At 36.1% G+C, this 19568-nt stretch overlaps 1 protein-coding gene across 3 annotated transcripts in view; it reads left to right on the forward strand.

The window, feature by feature from the left end:
* Positions 1 to 4372: 4372 nt before the first annotated feature.
* The window catches only part of LOC120634189 (arp2/3 complex-activating protein rickA), a 31124-nt gene continuing 15928 nt past the window's right edge, over positions 4373 to 19568 (forward strand). Inside the window, exons 1-3 of one of the 3 annotated variants that reach the window (XM_039904641.1) lie at positions 4373 to 4620; positions 5275 to 5772; positions 16763 to 16949. In XM_039904641.1, the coding sequence (XP_039760575.1) occupies positions 5511 to 5772; positions 16763 to 16949 (449 nt within the window). In that variant the 5' untranslated portion in view covers positions 4373 to 4620; positions 5275 to 5510. Of the gene's footprint in view, positions 4621 to 4711; positions 4728 to 5274; positions 5773 to 16762; positions 16950 to 19568 lie in introns of those variants that run through there. The other 2 variants (XM_039904642.1, XM_039904643.1) reach the window with 2 other exon arrangements.

A 19568-nucleotide genomic window follows, 5' to 3' on the forward strand; every position in this document is an offset into this window, starting at 1 on the left:
TCATAAATTCTAACGAAGAAATAAAAAAAACTTAATTAATTATGAGAATTTATAAAAATCTAAATGTCAATAATTTATGAGTTGAGATATGGGTATATTATCTCAAGTACAACTAACAAGTTTTATTTATTATTGCAGAATTTTTGTTACTTTTTTACGACAACTTTTTTTTGGGGTTTAGCAACCAGTTTTATTATATCGGAGATTATGTTATAACTCAGTAGGTGTATATTTAACCAGTTTTGGTAAAACATGTTTAGATGCCACAACAGTAAAACGGCAATTTATCACTTGACCAGATTCCAGGATTTATATTCATAGCAATTACTACATTTACGAGGCGCAAGTTGAATTGTAAAATGTATGTATGTATGTATGTATGCAAGTAGAGATTTTATGATCTTCGTTCAGGATAACAACGCTACAAAAATAGGTTACAGCCCGGGGGTGAATGATCCCGGCTTTAATGCTCTCGTAAAAATAATAAGACCGAATTAAAAGATGTGACGCAAGTTTCAGGAAGTAATAAATGTTGCGAGCATATGGTGGTGAATTTTTTCCAACTTTTTTGCATTCGCATGAACGAAATACTTTTTGGATATGCTCCAAAGTGATAAATGAAGTCCAATTAAAATTGTTTCGGGGCCCTGCTGAGTTTGGGAATTGCGTTCAAGAATGTGATTGTAGGAGTTTGATTACTTTTTTTTTCAGAAATTTTAGGCATGGGATATTTCCATCAAGAAATTATTAGTTAAGTGGCAACCACCACCAAATGTTATCACTTAAGTTTGATAAAAAACATAAAATTCCGTCAAACTTCATTGAAGCAGCGTGATGAGTCTTAGATTTAAATCTCACTCCATTCGCCTATGAAAGATATTGCCTGCACCCAGGGGATTATTAATAAAATAATCCCCTGGGTTTGATAAGTGCAACTTTGGTAGCACTTTTAGTACAAACACTTATAATAAAATAAACACATTATGTCTATTGGCTAGATTACTTTAAATCTAATTGGATTGGCGAAAATACTATAAAAATCGACGTGTAGATATATTGATTAACAATGTTTTATAACATGAGAAACCATCTTCACTTAGAATCCTTGCTACCACGTCCCGGTTTTTTAATTTAACAAATGGCAGCCATATTTGTGATGTAATCGGATTGCCTTGCCGGGGAGCCCTTTGCAGAGGTAAGTCTCAGTTTGACCTCCTTTCCTAAATATGGAAAAGTTTTGTAAGGCCATTCAGCCTCGGTTAGGGTTACCAGATCCAAATAAGTAAGAGAATTCCTGATACTTGGTGCCACTTACAGTGGTACTTTATTAAATTACAAGCTCAAGCCTCAAGGCTAATCAGTAATAAGTAACATAATTAAAGCAATATAATTTAACTCGTTTGTCTTGTGGTTAGCATATATCATTATGAGGTTCAGCAGTGGCGTGCACACCATACATGCACAAAAGCACTGCATACCCTAAACTTTTTGTATGACTCATAAATGCGAAGGACTTTTCCATTTTATCGCACCTTCCTTCTTTATGCATACCCCGGTCAAAAACGCAGTGCACGCCACTGAGGTTCAGGTTAATTCACTGCTGGGCAAGAAACCATAGGCTCATAGTTAGGATTTTGGCGTTGTCTTTCCTTGTGTTTGGGTAGCAAGTTAAGATGTTACTTAAGCGTCTTGGTTACCTTCTCTAACAAGTGATATTAATAGATAGAGCCCGACAACCTGTATTGGAGTAGCGTGGAGAGCGAACACATTAAATTCTTTAAGAGTGAAGGCCTTTGCCCAGCTGTGGGTCAACATTCTACTAATACTTTTCAACCGACTTAAAAAAAGGAAGAGGTACGCAATTTGTAAACCGATTTGGATGGTTATTTTTTTGTTTGGTTACGTTATATCTCAGACGTGGTCCCAGTTTAGTAGGTTAATATTTATTGGAGAGATCCTTTAGAAATCGAGGGACCTCTTCAAATATTATAGGCACACCTATAGAACTTTTTTAAAGCAACTTGTGCACTTTATCTCGAAATGCACCATATGGTAAAGTGGAACTGATGATAAAGACCATGGATGCCCACCAGGACTATACAATCATTGGAATATGGTAAATCGATTATGGTATATGGCTGCTAAGCAATTTATTCTCATCACAATAAAAAAGCCGATGGTGAAGGGCTGGGAGAACTCCTCGGGATAACACTCGGGATACTCGGGATACTCGGTACGTACAAGAGGAGGTTCCGGCCAACGAAGTACGGAGACAAGCCCAGAGAGAGAAGAACACTAGGGATAGGTAATATCTTATAGAGGGTTATGAGCACTCGACATTTAGTTATTATAAGGTATTAGATATTCACCCAGTAAAAAGCGTGAAAAAAAATGTTTGGCAATAAAAAATAAAAAAACGATTTTTGTCAAACAACTAAAATCAATTAATATCTCTTACAACATTTTGAATAGGGAAAAAAAAATATATTTTCGCCAAGGAAAGTGTAGTAAATTACGAGGAACTTTCCTTTTTAGGTACTAAAAAGAAATTAAACCTTATACAAAATATATCATTACTTATTAATTTTACATTTTATTTGGCACTGTCTTAATTGTGACTAGATTTACACAACAATCAAAACTGAACTTGTCGTGACTCGTGTCGTAATTTATAAAATACGTACTTTTAATGGTTGTAACAATACTTAAAAATAGGGGACCATAGTAAGCGGAAGGCGGTTTGCTTAAGCGTTATAAAGCACCTGGAGTAGGTATCATGTACGCAAATCGTGTGAATTCGTTGGTTACTACAGGTGTAAATAAAGACTACTTTCAAAACACAGACCTTATAGGTATGTGCTTTCAGTTTAAATAAATATATCTGATCAGGGAGGCTTTGTCTATTGCTACTGATAACCGTCATTACTTATATCGCCACTTATCTTCAGTTTGGATAACAGGCATCTGCTTAACTTATTATTAAATAATTAAAGAGACAAAAAGAAAACAGTTCTCTATGATTTAAGGTATCCAACTTCCAAGGCACGTGCTCACTCACACAAATTTCAAATTGGCTGATTTTATATCTGGTCAAATATAAAACTGGTGTTGAGCTGCCCGAACAGATGTAAGTGAGACTGACCCTGGGGTTTATACAGTTCAGGCAAATTTCTTTTATCTACTGGCTTATATACAAGCCAGTAACAAAACACATGATTTGTCAGCGATGTTGTACACATGCCAAACATTGACCGGCGATAGGTACGAGGGTTGGTAACCCTAGCCTCGATTGGTTTTTATGGCTATTATTTTTTTTCGTTATCGTTAACCTCGTCTCCGATTCTTTGACCGTTTTTGTATAAAAATAAAGGTTGCTAGGTTGCTATTGCATAAAAATAATTGTTTTCGATACAAAAAGTTTAGAATGTCATGTTATTCTTATAATTATAGTCCAATGTTAAATGTTCATTTTAATATGATTATTAGAATAGAAATATGCAATTTCATTCACGTAGACATTACGTAACCTTCAATTTAATAATGCATTCTTGATATTTGATATCTGTCTTAATATTTCTTAAGGAATCGTTTAAAGTATTTAGTGGGCAATCACTCACGGTAGACAAAACAATAATATTATAAATTTAATCTCTATGAGATTACAATATCGATAATTGTAATGATCCTCACTAGGTAACTTCTCTATAAAAGTTCAGTAACGTTATTTAATTTAAATTAATTAAATCACAGGTCCACTAACCCAAGAACTAGCAGTTAATTAACCGTAGGCTTAGTGCAATAGGGGCAATAGTGTCAGCTCAACGTTGGGTATCTTGCCAATAAGTGAACATTTGGATGGTATATATTCTTTGGAGATTTTAAGCAAATATTCTTTGAAGTACATTATTTTGACGGTGTTTTTTATTTTATATCCAACATGCTCGCAACTTTCTTATAGCTCAGCTTACTCACGTTCAATTCAAATCGATTTTCATTAAAACCTCTATTGTCCCTTTTGGGAACGAATTATATAAGTATGAAAAAAAGTACTATAGCGTACGCCGTTATAAAAACTCTTTTCTCTCTATCTCTATGTCACAGTCAGCCAGTATTCTTTCTACACAGATTTTATTATGATTATTTGTGAATTTTCAGGTATAATATCTACACAAATGTTAAAAGAGCGCGTGTGCTGATTCCTTGTAGGTATACACTGGGTGGGCCGACGCCGCAGATGTCCAGCAAATACCGAATTAATGCCGCACATAGCAGTCAATTAAATCACTTGTTAGGCTTACAGGCGCACCAGGGCACCAGGCATTCGAGGCTTGTCTACCCACACGTTTGTCCTGTCGTTTACTTTAGTAGTTTAGACAAGACGGCAAGACGGTGCGTTTCACTGGAAACCGTGTTAAAATTAGAATATCCGTTCGGCAGTTCTTACTTCTTAGATGAAATGCATTCAGTTTGATGTGTGACTGAGATATGAGTTGTGGTTTTTTGATTGTGTTTTGTTTTAAGTTTCTAATGATTTAGTGAAGTGCACTGTCAAATTCTCGAAAGATTAGATTTTTTGGGTTTTGTGTTTTAATGCAATAGAAAATTGTGTGTTGGATGTAGGTACTATTAAAGATGAAATACCTAATAATATATATTAAAAGACTAACTGAAATCAATTAAAATACTGCGGAGCACTTTGCAATATTAGATTGGCAGTGATTATGTAGGTAGGTAACTCTATAATTAAATAAGTGATCATTATAGCTAGGTACTTAAATCTAGCTTAAGGAATCATTTATCGATTTGATCATACCTATAGAAAGAGTTATATAATACAAAGAAATTAACAACATGTTTTAAATGAACTTCTACCTATTTAGGAATCTAGTTTAATCATAAATGAAAACAATAGCTGAATTGAAATACTACTTGAAAACTAGGTATATGTAACCTGATTATGCGGAACTAAATGCACAATTAAAATATATTGCTAGCATCGATAAAAACATGCATGACTAATTTTTACTAAATACTATCTATTTTCTACGTAGCATCCACTAACATATGTACAAGCTGAGACGGTTTTTAACATAAACACAAAGCGTAAACATCGAAGTCTAATGACTCACAATGACGACGTTTTCATTATCATATCACAACCTCAAGCTTACGTTAGTTGCAATCTGACACCGCAGGCTAATTGTCGTTTTTATAGAAGGCTATAACGTATTTGTATAAATTTTATAAAACGTTATGTTATCATTTTAATTCAAGGCTGTTTTAATGAGTGTACCCGAGTGGTGACTGGTGACACGGTTCAGTGGGAACGTGCGTATTTTCCTCATCGTCGGCGAGAACAAAGGGACCTTATTTGCGGATTTATTTAACACTTTCCAACGACCGGAATACTGCGAAATATTATATACCAGCCTGTTGATCTAGACACGTGAACTGTGCGTATGTGAACGGGACGATGCGAGAGTTCGCGGCGTAAAAAAACGAATGCAAAAATGATTAAAAGGAACGGTGATAATGTATTTGCGATCGCGTCGAGCAACAATCAGTGTCAAGGCGGCCGGAGCGCCGTCTCGCTCTGTCCTGGCGCGGCCACGAGGATTCCGCGCGCCACTGCCGCCAGGATGACGCAGCCTGACGCGCATCAAAACACGAAGGAGGCGAATATCGCGCTGTCGACTTACGTGGAAAAGTGGAAGAGCAGATACGAAGAAGGCGAGAGGAAGCACAAAGCGTACCTCCTCAAGGCCGAAAAAGGTCGGTACTATTCATTTTAGCGTAGAAATCTTTAGTTTTTCCCACTTTTTTTGCTTAACATTGCGCATGCTCAAACCGTTTTGGGTCGTAACTCGTATGCAAACGAAAGTGCGAATGAAAATCCCTAGTCTCGTATTTGTCGGATTATGAGGATAACCTGTTGCTTATACATGCATAATGTATTCATGAAACTTGCCATATCCTGTATCGCGAGAGGGATAAAGTTTTAATGTTATTCAGAAAAAGTATAATATTTATAAAAGTTACGGGTGGTAGAAACAATAAAGTATGTAATACTTAAACAATTTGTAACGATTCATAAGCTACTATTTACTGAGTAGAAAATTCTGTGTCATACAACCATATAGGCTATAATAACAAGTTATCTCTACGTACTGCGCAACACACCTGGCCTGGCGCAATGCAATGTTCACATTGAAACTTGAAAGACTTGCAAGATGATAACTATATTATTATTCTTTCATAACTTTATTGTAATAGACAATTTCGATATCGATTAAACGGTTACGCAACACTATATTTGACACTTTGTTTTCCTCGAAATGTCAAAAGTTGAAAAGTAAACAAAAAACAGTTGTTACCTATTTGGATATTTTGAATATTTATTACTAAATCTTTCGCTTTCGAAACTTTTCTTTGACATTAGTGTAATTAGTTTTTCATTCAAAGGTAAAATATTCCTGTTTAATTAATTATTGTTTTTAAGTACTTTATTCCATTTTATATATAATTATATAGGGATAGGGAGTTATATATGTACAAAAATAACGAAATAGACTTGCCTAAAAATAAAATAGCGCTAGCACAAGAACCACATCTTTGTCCACAAATAATTAAACTTAAAAAAAAAGTATGTTGACTATAAATTTACTAAAAACTTGACTGATTGTTGACTATAAGTCGATTAAAAATCGTAAAAATATTTGAATATTAATAATTTTAATGAGTAGCTAATATTTATTAGCTAATAAAGGTAGCTAGAGTAGCTGATAAAATAACTACTTAAGATCTTACTTCATTTATTTCTAAAATATAATTTTTATTAATACATAACTATAACCTAAAATAAACTATTTAAAAACTAAATAAAATCTAAAACATCCTCGAAACCACCGCAGCGAGGCACAGTTCCTAAGATGCTGGCAGCATTGCCCCTCTGGATGGCCAAACTAATTCGTTGGCCAAGGTAACTGCCCGCTCTAGGATCACCGGTAGACTCGATAACCCTTTTCGATAATTCTTTGAAAAGGGCTCTTGCCTCCGGACCCCACGGTCCCAAAGTCTCTACTCCAAAAGGCACAAAAATGAAGCTGCTATCCAGGTTAAGATCTTATTTTATGCATAATGATATATCTAGTTTCGCATAAACAACCTAACTGCATGCAAAATTACAATTTTTTTATCATATCATTGTCATATCAACCTATTACCCGCCCACTACAGGGTACGGGTCTACTCCCACAATGAGAAGGGTGTAGGCTTCACCACGCTGGCCCAGTGCAGATTGATGGACTTCACACACCTTTGAGAATATTGTCGAGAACTCTCAGGTATACACCTGCATAACTGGAAACCTTTCCTCGCGATGTTTTCCTTCAACATTGAAGCAAGTGATATTTCAATTGCTTAAAACGCACATAACTAAGTTGTGTGTGCTGGGATTCTAACTCGCCCCCTCAAAAGTGAGGTTAAAGTCCTAACCACTGGGCTATCACTCCTTCCATTTTTTTAAAATAATTAACTTATAAATTTATAATTATAATTAATATTTATGTCAAAGTTATTGAATCATTTTTTAATTAAATGGATGTTATTATGTACACATAATATACTAAATTAAGTGCATCCTTTGACCATACATTTAGCACTGACCTATTTAAGGGTCCCCAACTACTTACCTATGTAAATGAACAGAAATGTTTTATTCTTTTATTTTATGTTCTCAAAGGTGTGGAGTCCACCAATCCACTCTGTTGAATAAAGAATCAACACTACAATAACTGAAATAGAGGATAACTGAACTGAGGAGGTCTTTCTTATACCTCCTCAAGGTACAACTCTTGTTTTTTACTAAAGTCATACACTGCCAATGAGGTCCCGTTGACCCAAGTTTAAAGGAAGATAGGCTTGATAAATGCAAATTAATAATCACAATGTATTTCAGACTCAATTAATAAATTACATAGTACATTAAAAGAACAGCTAAGTGAATATGCGTATAATATCCTGTTCATCATGCAAACATTTTCAGTTGTGGAAATCAAACCCATGGCCTTTGACCCAGAAAGCAGGGTCGCTGCCCACTGCGCCAATCGGCGGTCATATTAATCAATTATGAGTATCTGATAAATAATGTTAGTGATAGAGAATGAAACTCCTCAACGGATAGCAGTATTACAACACACAAAGTAAAAACACCTTTCAATAGATCTATATATCAAGCACCTTTGATGCATGCTTATAAAAAATTCTGCAAATTCTTCACTTGCAATAAAATGATGGTCTCAACGCAACTGCAAGCTAAAAACATAAACATAGTGGCATGGTTGAAGAAGAATCTTAGTAACAATACAGAAGCTAGGTAAATGACTATTTGCAAATGTAATGTGTTACTGTTATATAGTCTACATTATACAGATTATCCAGAGTAAAAAAAAAAAAATTTTAACCACAGACTGTGAGCTATGGATATGACATATCTTAGTTCATCATCATCGTATCAACCCATTCCCTGCCCACTCCAGGGCACAGGTCTTTTCCCATAATGAGGAGGGGTTAAGGCCCAATAATATTATATTAACCATCAGATTTAAAAAAAACAGTAGTGAAGCAGCAGTATTACAACACACAAAGTAAAAACACCTTTCAATAGAACTATATATCAAGCACCTTTGATGCATGCTTACAAAAAATTCTGCAAATTCTTCACTTGCAATAAAATGATGGTCTCAACGCAACTGCAAGCTAAAAACATAAACATAGTGGCATGGTTGAAGAAGAATCTTAGTAACAATACAGAAGCTAGGTAAATGACTATTTGCAAATGTAATGTGTTACTGTTATATAGTCTACATTATACAGATTATCCAGAGTAAAAAAAAAAAAATTTTAACCACAGACTGTGAGCTATGGATATGACATATCTTAGTTCATCATCATCGTATCAACCCATTCCCTGCCCACTCCAGGGCACAGGTCTTTTCCCATAATGAGGAGGGGTTAAGGCCCAATAATATTATATTAACCATCAGATTTAAAAAAAACAGTAGTGAAGGATGAATGGAATCGGCAAAAGCAGAACGCAGCCTGATCAGACAGCCTCCTTTCTGAAGTAATGCTTATTGCTTTTCCGGGAAGGAAGGCCAACGAATGTAGGAGGTTATAGTTCGTAGGGCACTGAGTGATTCCACTCCTAGTGCAGTTGGTCATGTCGACTTGGTTTAGGCCTGCTGACATCCATGAGGATTTCCTCCTAGAATAAAAAAAAAGTGTAGCTTTTTAATAAAGGCTTTGGCCTCTAGCTTTTTTTTAAATGTGTTTTAAGCAATTAATTTATCACTTGCTTGAATGGTGCAGGAAAACATAGTGAATTTGCACGCTTGGGAGTACTCGAAAATTGTGTGAAATCCACTAATAAGCCTCAAATTGCAGGGCATTACTTTATTTAGGATGTGTTATTTGCAAGCCCTACATAGTGTTTCTGTGGTTAGGCAATGATGTTCCAGTAACCATCCGGTGTGCCATCTGCGTGGTTTGACAATTATTACTATAAATAACATCTTCACTCACAGCCTATAACTGTCCCACTGCTGGGCATAAGCTGGCTCTCGTAAACACAAGTTAAAATTAACTGATATGTGATAATAATTATTGTTAGGGAAGAAGAGGCTTAGTAATGGAGCCCTATTGCCAAACTTTAGAATTGTAGTCCTAAAACTGGTGTTTACGAGAGCCAGCTTATGCCCAGCAGTGGGACAGTTTTAGGCTGTGAGTGAAGATGTTATTTATAGTAATAATTGTCAAACCACGCAGATGGCACACCGGATGGTTACTGGAACATCATTGCCTAACCACAGAAACACTATGCAGGTCATTACTTTATTTAGGATGTGTTATTTGCAAGCCCTACATAGTGTTTCTGTGGTTAGGCAATGATGTTCCAGTAACCATCCGGTGTGCCATCTGCGTGGTTTGACAATTATTACTATAAATAACATCTTCACTCACAGCCTATAACTGTCCCACTGCTGGGCATAAGCTGGCTCTCGTAAACACAAGTTAAAATTAACTGATATGTGATAATAATTATTGTTAGGGAAGAAGAGGCTTAGTAATGGAGCCCTATTGCCAAACTTTGGAATTGTAGTCCTAAAACTGGTGTTTACGAGAGCCAGCTTATGCCCAGCAGTGGGACAGTTATAGGCTGTGAGTGAAGATGTTATTTATAGTAATAATTGTCAAACCACGCAGATGGCACACCGGATGGTTACTGGAACATCATTGCCTAACCACAGAAACACTATGCAGGGCATTACTTTATTTAGGATGTGATATTTGCAAGCCCTACATAGTGTCTCTGTGGTTAGGCAATGATGTTCCAGTAACCATCCGGTGTGCCATGCTAGAATAATATACATAAATACTTATTATCTATACTTATAATAAAACTTTAACTGGAAGATTTCTGTACATTTGTACACCGGGGGATGCTTTATAATCGATACTGAGTCCAAAACAGATTTTTATTTAATTTTTGTCCGTCTGTCTGTCCGGCCATCACGTCAAAACTACAGAACGGATTTAAATACAATTTGGTACAGTGGTAGCTGATATTCCGGGTCAACATATAGGCTACTTTTTATCCTGATAGACAAAACTTTTCCTCCAGGAAATGGGATGAAAATTTTTATCAATTTTACTTTATAGCTCTGTTAAATTTGAACTGATTTCAATAATTCTTTTTTATTTGAAAGTGTATACTATGAAGCATGTATTGTCTAATTTTAATGAAGATCTCATAAATATTGTCGGAGCTAAAGGACATAACTCTTCACAAATAACAGAAACTAGCAAGGCATATGGTGCAACGATCGAATGCATGCGTACCATCCTACTAATATTATGAATGCAAAAGTTTGTGAGGATGGATATTGGGATGGATGTCTGTATGTATCACCTAAAATACCACGTAAAATAATAGTAGGTACATAGCTAGCCACGATGATTATGATGTTAGCATCTCTATTCTAGCTTCTCGATTGACTCATACGCGGACAAAGTCGCAAGGGTCCACTGGTATACATATAAAAACCCACTGAAAATCATTCGTGTTCATCACACAAACATTTTCCAGTTGTGTGAATCGAACCCACGGTCTTGGAGTCAGAAATCAAGGTCGCTGTCCTCTGCGCCAATTGGCCGATGTTGTGTATTTTACTTCACAATCTTATAACTTTGAACGAGCAATTCTTGTATATACATAATTGGAATCTCGGAATCGGCTCCAACGATTTTCATGAAATTTAGTATACAGGGGGTTTCGGGGGCGATCAATCGTTCTAGCTATGATTCATTTTTAGAAAATGTAATTTTATTTGTGTTTTCCGGTAATAACCGATTTGGTGCACGGGTCAGCTAGTATTAATTTATTTCACATTGTTCATTTTCGGATGGACACTTGCCGACGACTCTCTCTCTCTCGCTTTCTACGGCGCCCAGGTTGGGAAGCCCTGGGTTATACTATATTGCTTGCATTCTAAAGATGAGCATTATTTTTTATACCAGAAAATCACACGCTAAATATATAAAAATAACTTGCGTTACGTTAACGTTTCGTTCTCACACACTTAGGCTTTGCAGAGAAACCGAACTTTGTATTTTGCATGCGTTTTAGAATATGACATTTTTTATTATCTCGAAAAAACTAATAGTTTTTGTAGAATTTTAAAAAAACCGGAACAAATGCGTAATCACTAACTAGCAGTCAAGTTGTTTACAATAGTTTAACCTTAACAGGGAAAAAAGCCGGTAGGTTTTTTTCATGATCATATTTCATTTTATACTATAAGTGTACCTACTATTTGCTATACGACTGATTGAGTTACATTATTTATAGGAAATAATACTAAATATATACTGGTTAGGAAGCCGTGATAGCTTAGTGGGTAAGATTTCGGGCTCCTCTCAGGGGGGACTGAGTTCGGTCGCTGCCACGCTTCTGTAACTTTTTGGAGTTATGTGCGTTTTAAGCAACAAAATATCAATTATTCAAGCGGTATGATAAAAAACCTGTTAGAAATTATCTCTAATAATGTTCTCAAACGTGTGCGAAGTCCACCAATCCGCACTTGGCCAGTAACACAACTAAATCCTTCTAGTTCTGGAAGAACACATGACTGTAGTGGCTGGTAATGGGTTGAGATTATTTATATCTAGTTATATATTGTCACGGATAATATTATACCGGCTCAGTATCGAAAAACTTCAAGATGGCGCTTACACCAACAACGAATCTGAAAACAGATTCTTTGTTGGTGTCTAAGCAGACGCCCAGAAATCGATTTTATTATATCGGCTTAAATCTAAAAAAAATTCAAGAGTCTGTTTTCAGAATAAACAAAAAGAGGCGGCCTCTCTGTTTCTGTTAATCTGTTTTCAGATTCGTTGTTGGTGTAAGCGCCATCTTGAAGTTTTTCGATACTGAGCCGGTATAATATTATCCGTGACAATATATAACTAGATATAAATAATCTCAACCCATTACCAGCCACTACAGTCATGTGTTCTTCCAGAACTAGAAGGATTTAGTTGTGTTACTGGCCAAGTGCGGATTGGTGGACTTCGCACACGTTTGAGAACATTATTAGAGATAATTTCTAACAGGTTTTTTATCATACCGCTTGAATAATTGATATTTTGTTGCTTAAAACGCACATAACTCCAAAAAGTTACAGAAGCGTGGCAGCGACCGAACTCAGTCCCCCCTGAGAGGAGCCCGAAATCTTACCCACTAAGCTATCACGGCTTCCTAACTAGTATATATTTAGTATTATTTCCTATAAACAATGTAACTCAATCAGTCGTATAGCAAATAGTAGGTACACTTATAGTATAAAATGAAATATGATCATGAAAAAAACCTACCGGCTTTTTTCCCTGTTAAGGTTAAACTATTGTAAACAACTTGACTGCTAGTTAGTGATTACGCATTTGTTCCGGTTTTTTTTAAAATTCTACAAAAACTATTAGTTTTTTCGAGATAATAAAAAATGTCATATTCTAAAACGCATGCAAAATACAAAGTTCGGTTTCTCTGTAAAGCCTAAGTGTGTGAGAACGAAACGTTAACGTAACGCAAGTTATTTTTATATATTTAGCGTGTGATTTTCTGGTATAAAAAATAATGCTCATCTTTAGAATGCAAGCAATATAGTATAACCCAGGGCTTCCCAACCTGGGCGCCGTAGAAAGCGAGAGAGAGAGAGTCGTCGGCAAGTGTCCATCCGAAAATGAACAATGTGAAATAAATTAATACTAGCTGACCCGTGCATCAAATCGGTTATTACCGGAAAACACAAATAAAATTACATTTTCTAAAAATGAATCATAGCTAGAACGATTTATCGCCCCCGAAACCCCCTGTATACTAAATTTCATGAAAATCGTTGGAGCCGATTCCGAGATTCCAATTATGTATATACAAGAATTGCTCGTTCAAAGTTATAAGATTGTGAAGTAAAATACACAACATCGGCCAATTGGCGCAGAGGACAGCGACCTTGATTTCTGACTCCAAGACCGTGGGTTCGATTCACACAACTGGAAAATGTTTGTGTGATGAACACGAATGATTTTCAGTGGGTTTTTATATGTATACCAGCGGACCCTTGCGACTTTGTCCGCGTATGAGTCAATCGAGAAGCTAGAATAGAGATGCTAACATCATAATCATCGTGGCTAGCTATGTACCTACTATTATTTTACGTGGTATTTTAGGTGATACATACAGACATCCATCCCAATATCCATCCTCACAAACTTTTGCATTCATAATATTAGTAGGATGGTACGCATGCATTCGATCGTTGCACCATATGCCTTGCTAGTTTCTGTTATTTGTGAAGAGTTATGTCCTTTAGCTCCGACAATATTTATGAGATCTTCATTAAAATTAGACAATACATGCTTCATAGTATACACTTTCAAATAAAAAAGAATTATTGAAATCAGTTCAAATTTAACAGAGCTATAAAGTAAAATTGATAAAATTTTTCATCCCATTTCCTGGAGGAAAAGTTTTGTCTATCAGGATAAAAAGTAGCCTATATGTTGACCCGGAATATCAGCTACCACTGTACCAAATTGTATTTAAATCCGTTCAGTAGTTTTGACGTGATGGCCGGACAGACAGACGGACAAAAATTAAATAAAAATCTGTTTTGGACTCAGTATCGATTATAAAGCATCCCCCGGTGTACAAATGTACAGAAATCTTCCAGTTAAAGTTTTATTATAAGTATAGATAATAAGTATTTATGTATATTATTCTAGCATGGCACACCGGGCGGTTACTGGAACATCATTGCCTAACCACAGAGACACTATGTAGGGCTTGCAAATAACACATCCTAAATAAAGTAATGCCCTGCATAGTGTTTCTGTGGTTAGGCAATGATGTTCCAGTAACCATCCGGTGTGCCATCTGCGTGGTTTGACAATTATTACTATAAATAACATCTTCACTCACAGCCTATAACTGTCCCACTGCTGGGCATAAGCTGGCTCTCGTAAACACCAGTTTTAGGACTACAATTCCAAAGTTTGGCAATAGGGCTCCATTACTAAGCCTCTTCTTCCCTAACAATAATTATTATCACATATCAGTTAATTTTAACTTGTGTTTACGAGAGCCAGCTTATGCCCAGCAGTGGGACAGTTATAGGCTGTCCCACTGCTGGGATATTCATGTAAATGACCAGAATAAACAAAAAGAGGCCGCCTCTTTTTGTTTATTCTGAAAACAGATTCTTTGTTGGTATCCAAGCGGACGCCCAGATATCGATTTTGAAAGCTCAGTATGCAAAAACTTCAAGATGGTGCCTACGTTTTTTGAACTCTGATAACAGATTCATTGTTGGGGTCTAAGCAGTCGCCCAGTTATCGGGTTTGCCAGCAATCGGTTCAAAATCCAATAATTTCAAGATGGCGGTCTCTTTTTTATTATGAAAAAGTTTCGTGTAGGTATCTAAGCGGACGCCCAGATATCGATATTGAAAACAATCGGCTTACTATTCAAAATTTCAAGATGGCACTGACTTTTTTTATATTCTTATAACAGATTCGTTGTTGATGTCTAAGTGGACGCCCAGATATCGATTTTGCGAGATGGGCTCAGTATCCAAAAACTTCAAGATGGTAAAAGCACATTTTAAAATTGAAAAATCATTTATTTCAAGTAGGCCTATTTTGAGCACTTTTGAAACGTCAAATATGTCTGTTTCTAGTGACTCTATCACCGGTTCGGAAGGCAGATTCCACCGAGAAGATGCCGGCAAGAAACTCTGCAGTTGCTCTTTTCCAATATCATTTTTCATTTCATATCTTGGTGATGAAAGCGTAGTGGCATGCTTCCAAGCAACCTTGTCATTATAAAACTAATTTCCTTTATTCGAACGTCGTGTTAGTTAAAAACCACAACCATATTGTGCATTTAAACATTGCAAAGTGCATAAACAGATCGTTCCTTCTAGGATCGACAGTAATAACTGCCCACCCACCGGCAATCACTCTAAATACGTGCGATGTGCCTACATAAATCGTAGATTGTAGTCGGTGGCGTGCACTTCGTACCCGCACAAAAGCACTGCCTACACTAAAAATGACGTATAACTCGAATAAATAAATAAATTTATGGCATTTGTTGGAATCTGTCCACTGTATGCATACCCTGTGAAGAAACAGTACACGCCACTGATTATAGTGAAATGCCTAGTTTAATGGTTAGGATGTTCAACTACGGATCACGAGATCCTGGGTGCGATTCCCATGTCGGTCCAAGAATTAATATGTATTTGATTTGATTGTTACAAAGTCTCAGTACAGCCTGGAGTTTTAAAATATGGCAGTGTCCAACTCTTCCCCTGTCTCATGTAACGAACACGGTTTCTGTGTGTTCTTAATTCTGTGTGTCCAAGATGGCCGCCGCTACAAAATGGCGGATTAAAGTTTATTTCACAACGCCCTCATTATGGGCATATCTTTAAACGAGCAATTCTTGTATATATATAATTGGAAGCTCGGAATCGGCTCCAGCGATTTTCATGAAATTTAGTATACAGGGGGTTTCGGGGGCGATAAATCGATCTAGCTAGGATTCATTTATATTGGAATCTCGGGCAAAAGCTGCAAAAATATCCTTTTTGAGAGATTCTGATGCGTGTGCTAAAAAAATAAAGAGGTGGGAGGACCATGGTATCCAGATAATCTATCTTGTCAAACTCGCGTCTCCCGCCATATATCCTATGCTTTTCTTTGATAGTCTGCTAAAGTCCATTATTCTATTTTCAATACATTATCAATGAGTATACAAACTATGATTTGTTGATATATTTAATATAATCATCGGGTTTATCATATATAAAGTGCTGTAATTCCCTATTTCCTAACACGTGCGATGCGTGAACGGTAAACGTTACGCCAAACGACGGAAGTATGTAGTATATTAGAATTGTCAGAATAGTTTATTCTTTAAAGTTCTATAAAACAATCCGCGACAATATACGAATATTTACTAAGTCAGCTAATTCGCGGACCAAGTCGCGCGGGTCCGCTAGGGAGTATTAAATGAAATCGCTTGACTAGTAGATCACTACAAACGGTGATATATTTCAAATCCAAGATGGCCGCCACCGTAAAATTACGAAGTACCCGCATGTATGTATTTTTTTTAAATTTCTATCTTGTTCAACAGCCAAGCGCGAGCACGATGACCTCCAAAGGCGGTACAACATCGTCACGGAGGAGAGAAACCACTTGGAGGCCGAGCTCAATGACAGGGAGAAAGAGCTCAACAAGCTGCGGGCCGTTTCCGAGAAGCTGTTCAACGAATATCAGCAGCTCAAGAACCAGCACGATATCGACTCGGGCGTTATGCAAAAGTAAGTCAATACAAATCCATAGCTGTTATACGAGCTATGTGCCCCGCCCATTGCCACTTCAGCTTTGCGACTCGTTGAGCTATGTCGGTAACTGTGGTTCTTCTACGGATCTCCTCATTTCTGATTTGTTCACGTAGAGATACTCCAAACATTCTTGTTTTTTTTTTTTTTTAAATAAATAAATATACTACGACAATACACACATTGCCACCTAGCCCCAAAGTAAGCGTAGCTTGTGTTATGTAGTACCCAGATGACTGATGAAATATTTATGAATAATATACATAAATACTTATAATATACAGAATTAAGCTTAATTTTCATAATATATTATGGATTTCCGCAAAGTACGCCTGCTTCTATCCAATGCCTATTTTCTTTTCCGTGTCAAAGGTTACATGCATGCCGAATTTCATCCAAATGCTTTCAGCTGTTTTCCACACATATCCCCACTTTTACTTTTATAATATTAGTAGGATAGTATTTTACAATGCTGTTCACAATTTAATCGTCAAGGGTGGGCAGTACCCATTATAACATCTTTATCAAATTAGGAAAATTTAGGGATCCCTTGTCAAATGACAATGGTCAATTTCCTACAACCTCGCGTTGCGTCAAACCCATGGAATTATCCTCCACAATTAGAGGAAGGGGGACGAGTGGAATTCATAATGACTTAGGGTCTACGTGTGACAGAAAAACATCTCAATTCACAATGCGAAATACAGTCTAATTCTTATGTGATACGTTCTGAAATCGTATTTAGAATTACGCGGGATTATATTACGCGTTCTTTGTGAATTAACTGGATGTTTAATTTAAATATTTATAAATGTTTTAATTAATTGTACATCTGATATAAGGGTCTAGTAATTGATTGATATTGGTATTTAGTGTTTTGACTTGTTTAAGTGCAGTGCCCTGTTTTTAATTTATTTTTTTACTTAAAAGATTAAATTCATATTGAATTTTAATTTTAAATTCTACTTTATTAGCGGCTACTATATAATATTTTTTTTTTGTTTTTATCGTTAAAGTTTGTGCTTTTAACATGGCAAGGTATGTATTCCAAATAAACTTTAAAAATGGCGGCAGGTCTCTATTTTTGGAACGTTTCGTGTACGGAACCCTTAAATAGGTACATCCAGTATGTCTATGTGTCATAATTTTTTTTTTGAGTATAGTCAATCGATTCGTAGTTTTTGAGACATGGTAAATATATGATATATTTGAGTTGAAACCAAGAAAAACTGGCCAATTATGAGTTATACTTGCGCTGAGTGTTTCGTACTCCAGAAAAAAATTATGATATTATGGATTTATGAAACTTAAAAATTTATTGAAAATTTTAAGTTGCATAAACTTTGGCATTTATTATGTGATTCAGGGCATGTGTGAAATTTGGTTTTGTTGTCATAGTATTCATCCAATTAAATAACATAAGATCCGGAATGCCCTTCCAGCTTCCATTTTCCCCAGTGCCTACAATATGAGTACCTTCAAATCAAGAGTGAATAGGCATCTTTTAGGCAAGCGCGCTCCCCCTTAACCTGCATCATCGCTTACCACCAGGTGTGATTGCAGTCAAGCGCTCGTCTAAAACATAAAAAAAAAAAATAACAAATAAAACTGAACTCCTTTAAAATAAAAATTAGTGAAAAAAATCGCCTGTGACATACGGACGGACGGAGAATCTACATTCTCCTCATTACGGTTTCATATTTATTTTTGCACGACTGTGTATTAACTCTTCGATGCTTTCTTGCCGCGTGGTCAGACAAACAGACACTTACGTATTTAACGTATATAATAATTCAAGAACTATAAAAATTAGCAAGCATTTAGCACTTTTAACTTTTATCAAAAGAAAACTTGTTTTCTACAAACGAAATATCATATACCTACGAGGTAACGTCATTGGTTTAGAAAGTTCTAATCTGGGTATACAAATAAATAAAATTGAACTGTCGGTTTGTATATTTCGGAATAATCGGCTTAATCCAACGATGGAATGATCCAAACACACACTTTTGAATAAAACATGTTGTCTTTCTGTCTGTCATTATATTTAAAAACGACTGAACTGATTTTTAACAGAAATCCCACAGAATACCTTTTTTATAACATGTTAGCCCTTGAGTGCACTCTCATCTGGGAAGTGATGATGCAGTCTAAGATGGTAACGGGCTAACCTGTTAGGGCTATGGTACTTATATTATGGACGGCCGATTGGCACAGTGGGCAGTGACCCTGCTTTCTGAGTCCAAGGCCGTGGGATCGATTCCCATAACTGCAAAATGTTTGTGTGATGAACATGAATGTTTTTGAGTGTCTGAGTGTATATATGCATTTTATAAGTAAGTATTCATAAAAATATTCATCACTTATTTTAGTACACATAACACGAGCTACGCTTACTTAGGAGCTAATTGGCGTTAGAGTATTGTCTTAGTACATATATTTATTTATTATTTATTTATTTATATTAGAACGTTGATAGCCTAGTGCGTATGGCATCGGCTTTCCGACTTTTCGGAGTTATGTGCGTTTTTAAGTTAACCCATATAAATATCACTTGGACCTTCAACGAAGGGAAACATCGTGAGGAAACCTGCGTGC

The sequence above is a fragment of the Pararge aegeria genome, chromosome 23 (assembly GCF_905163445.1).
Source record: "Pararge aegeria chromosome 23, ilParAegt1.1, whole genome shotgun sequence".
NCBI classification, from domain to species: domain Eukaryota; kingdom Metazoa; phylum Arthropoda; class Insecta; order Lepidoptera; family Nymphalidae; genus Pararge; species Pararge aegeria.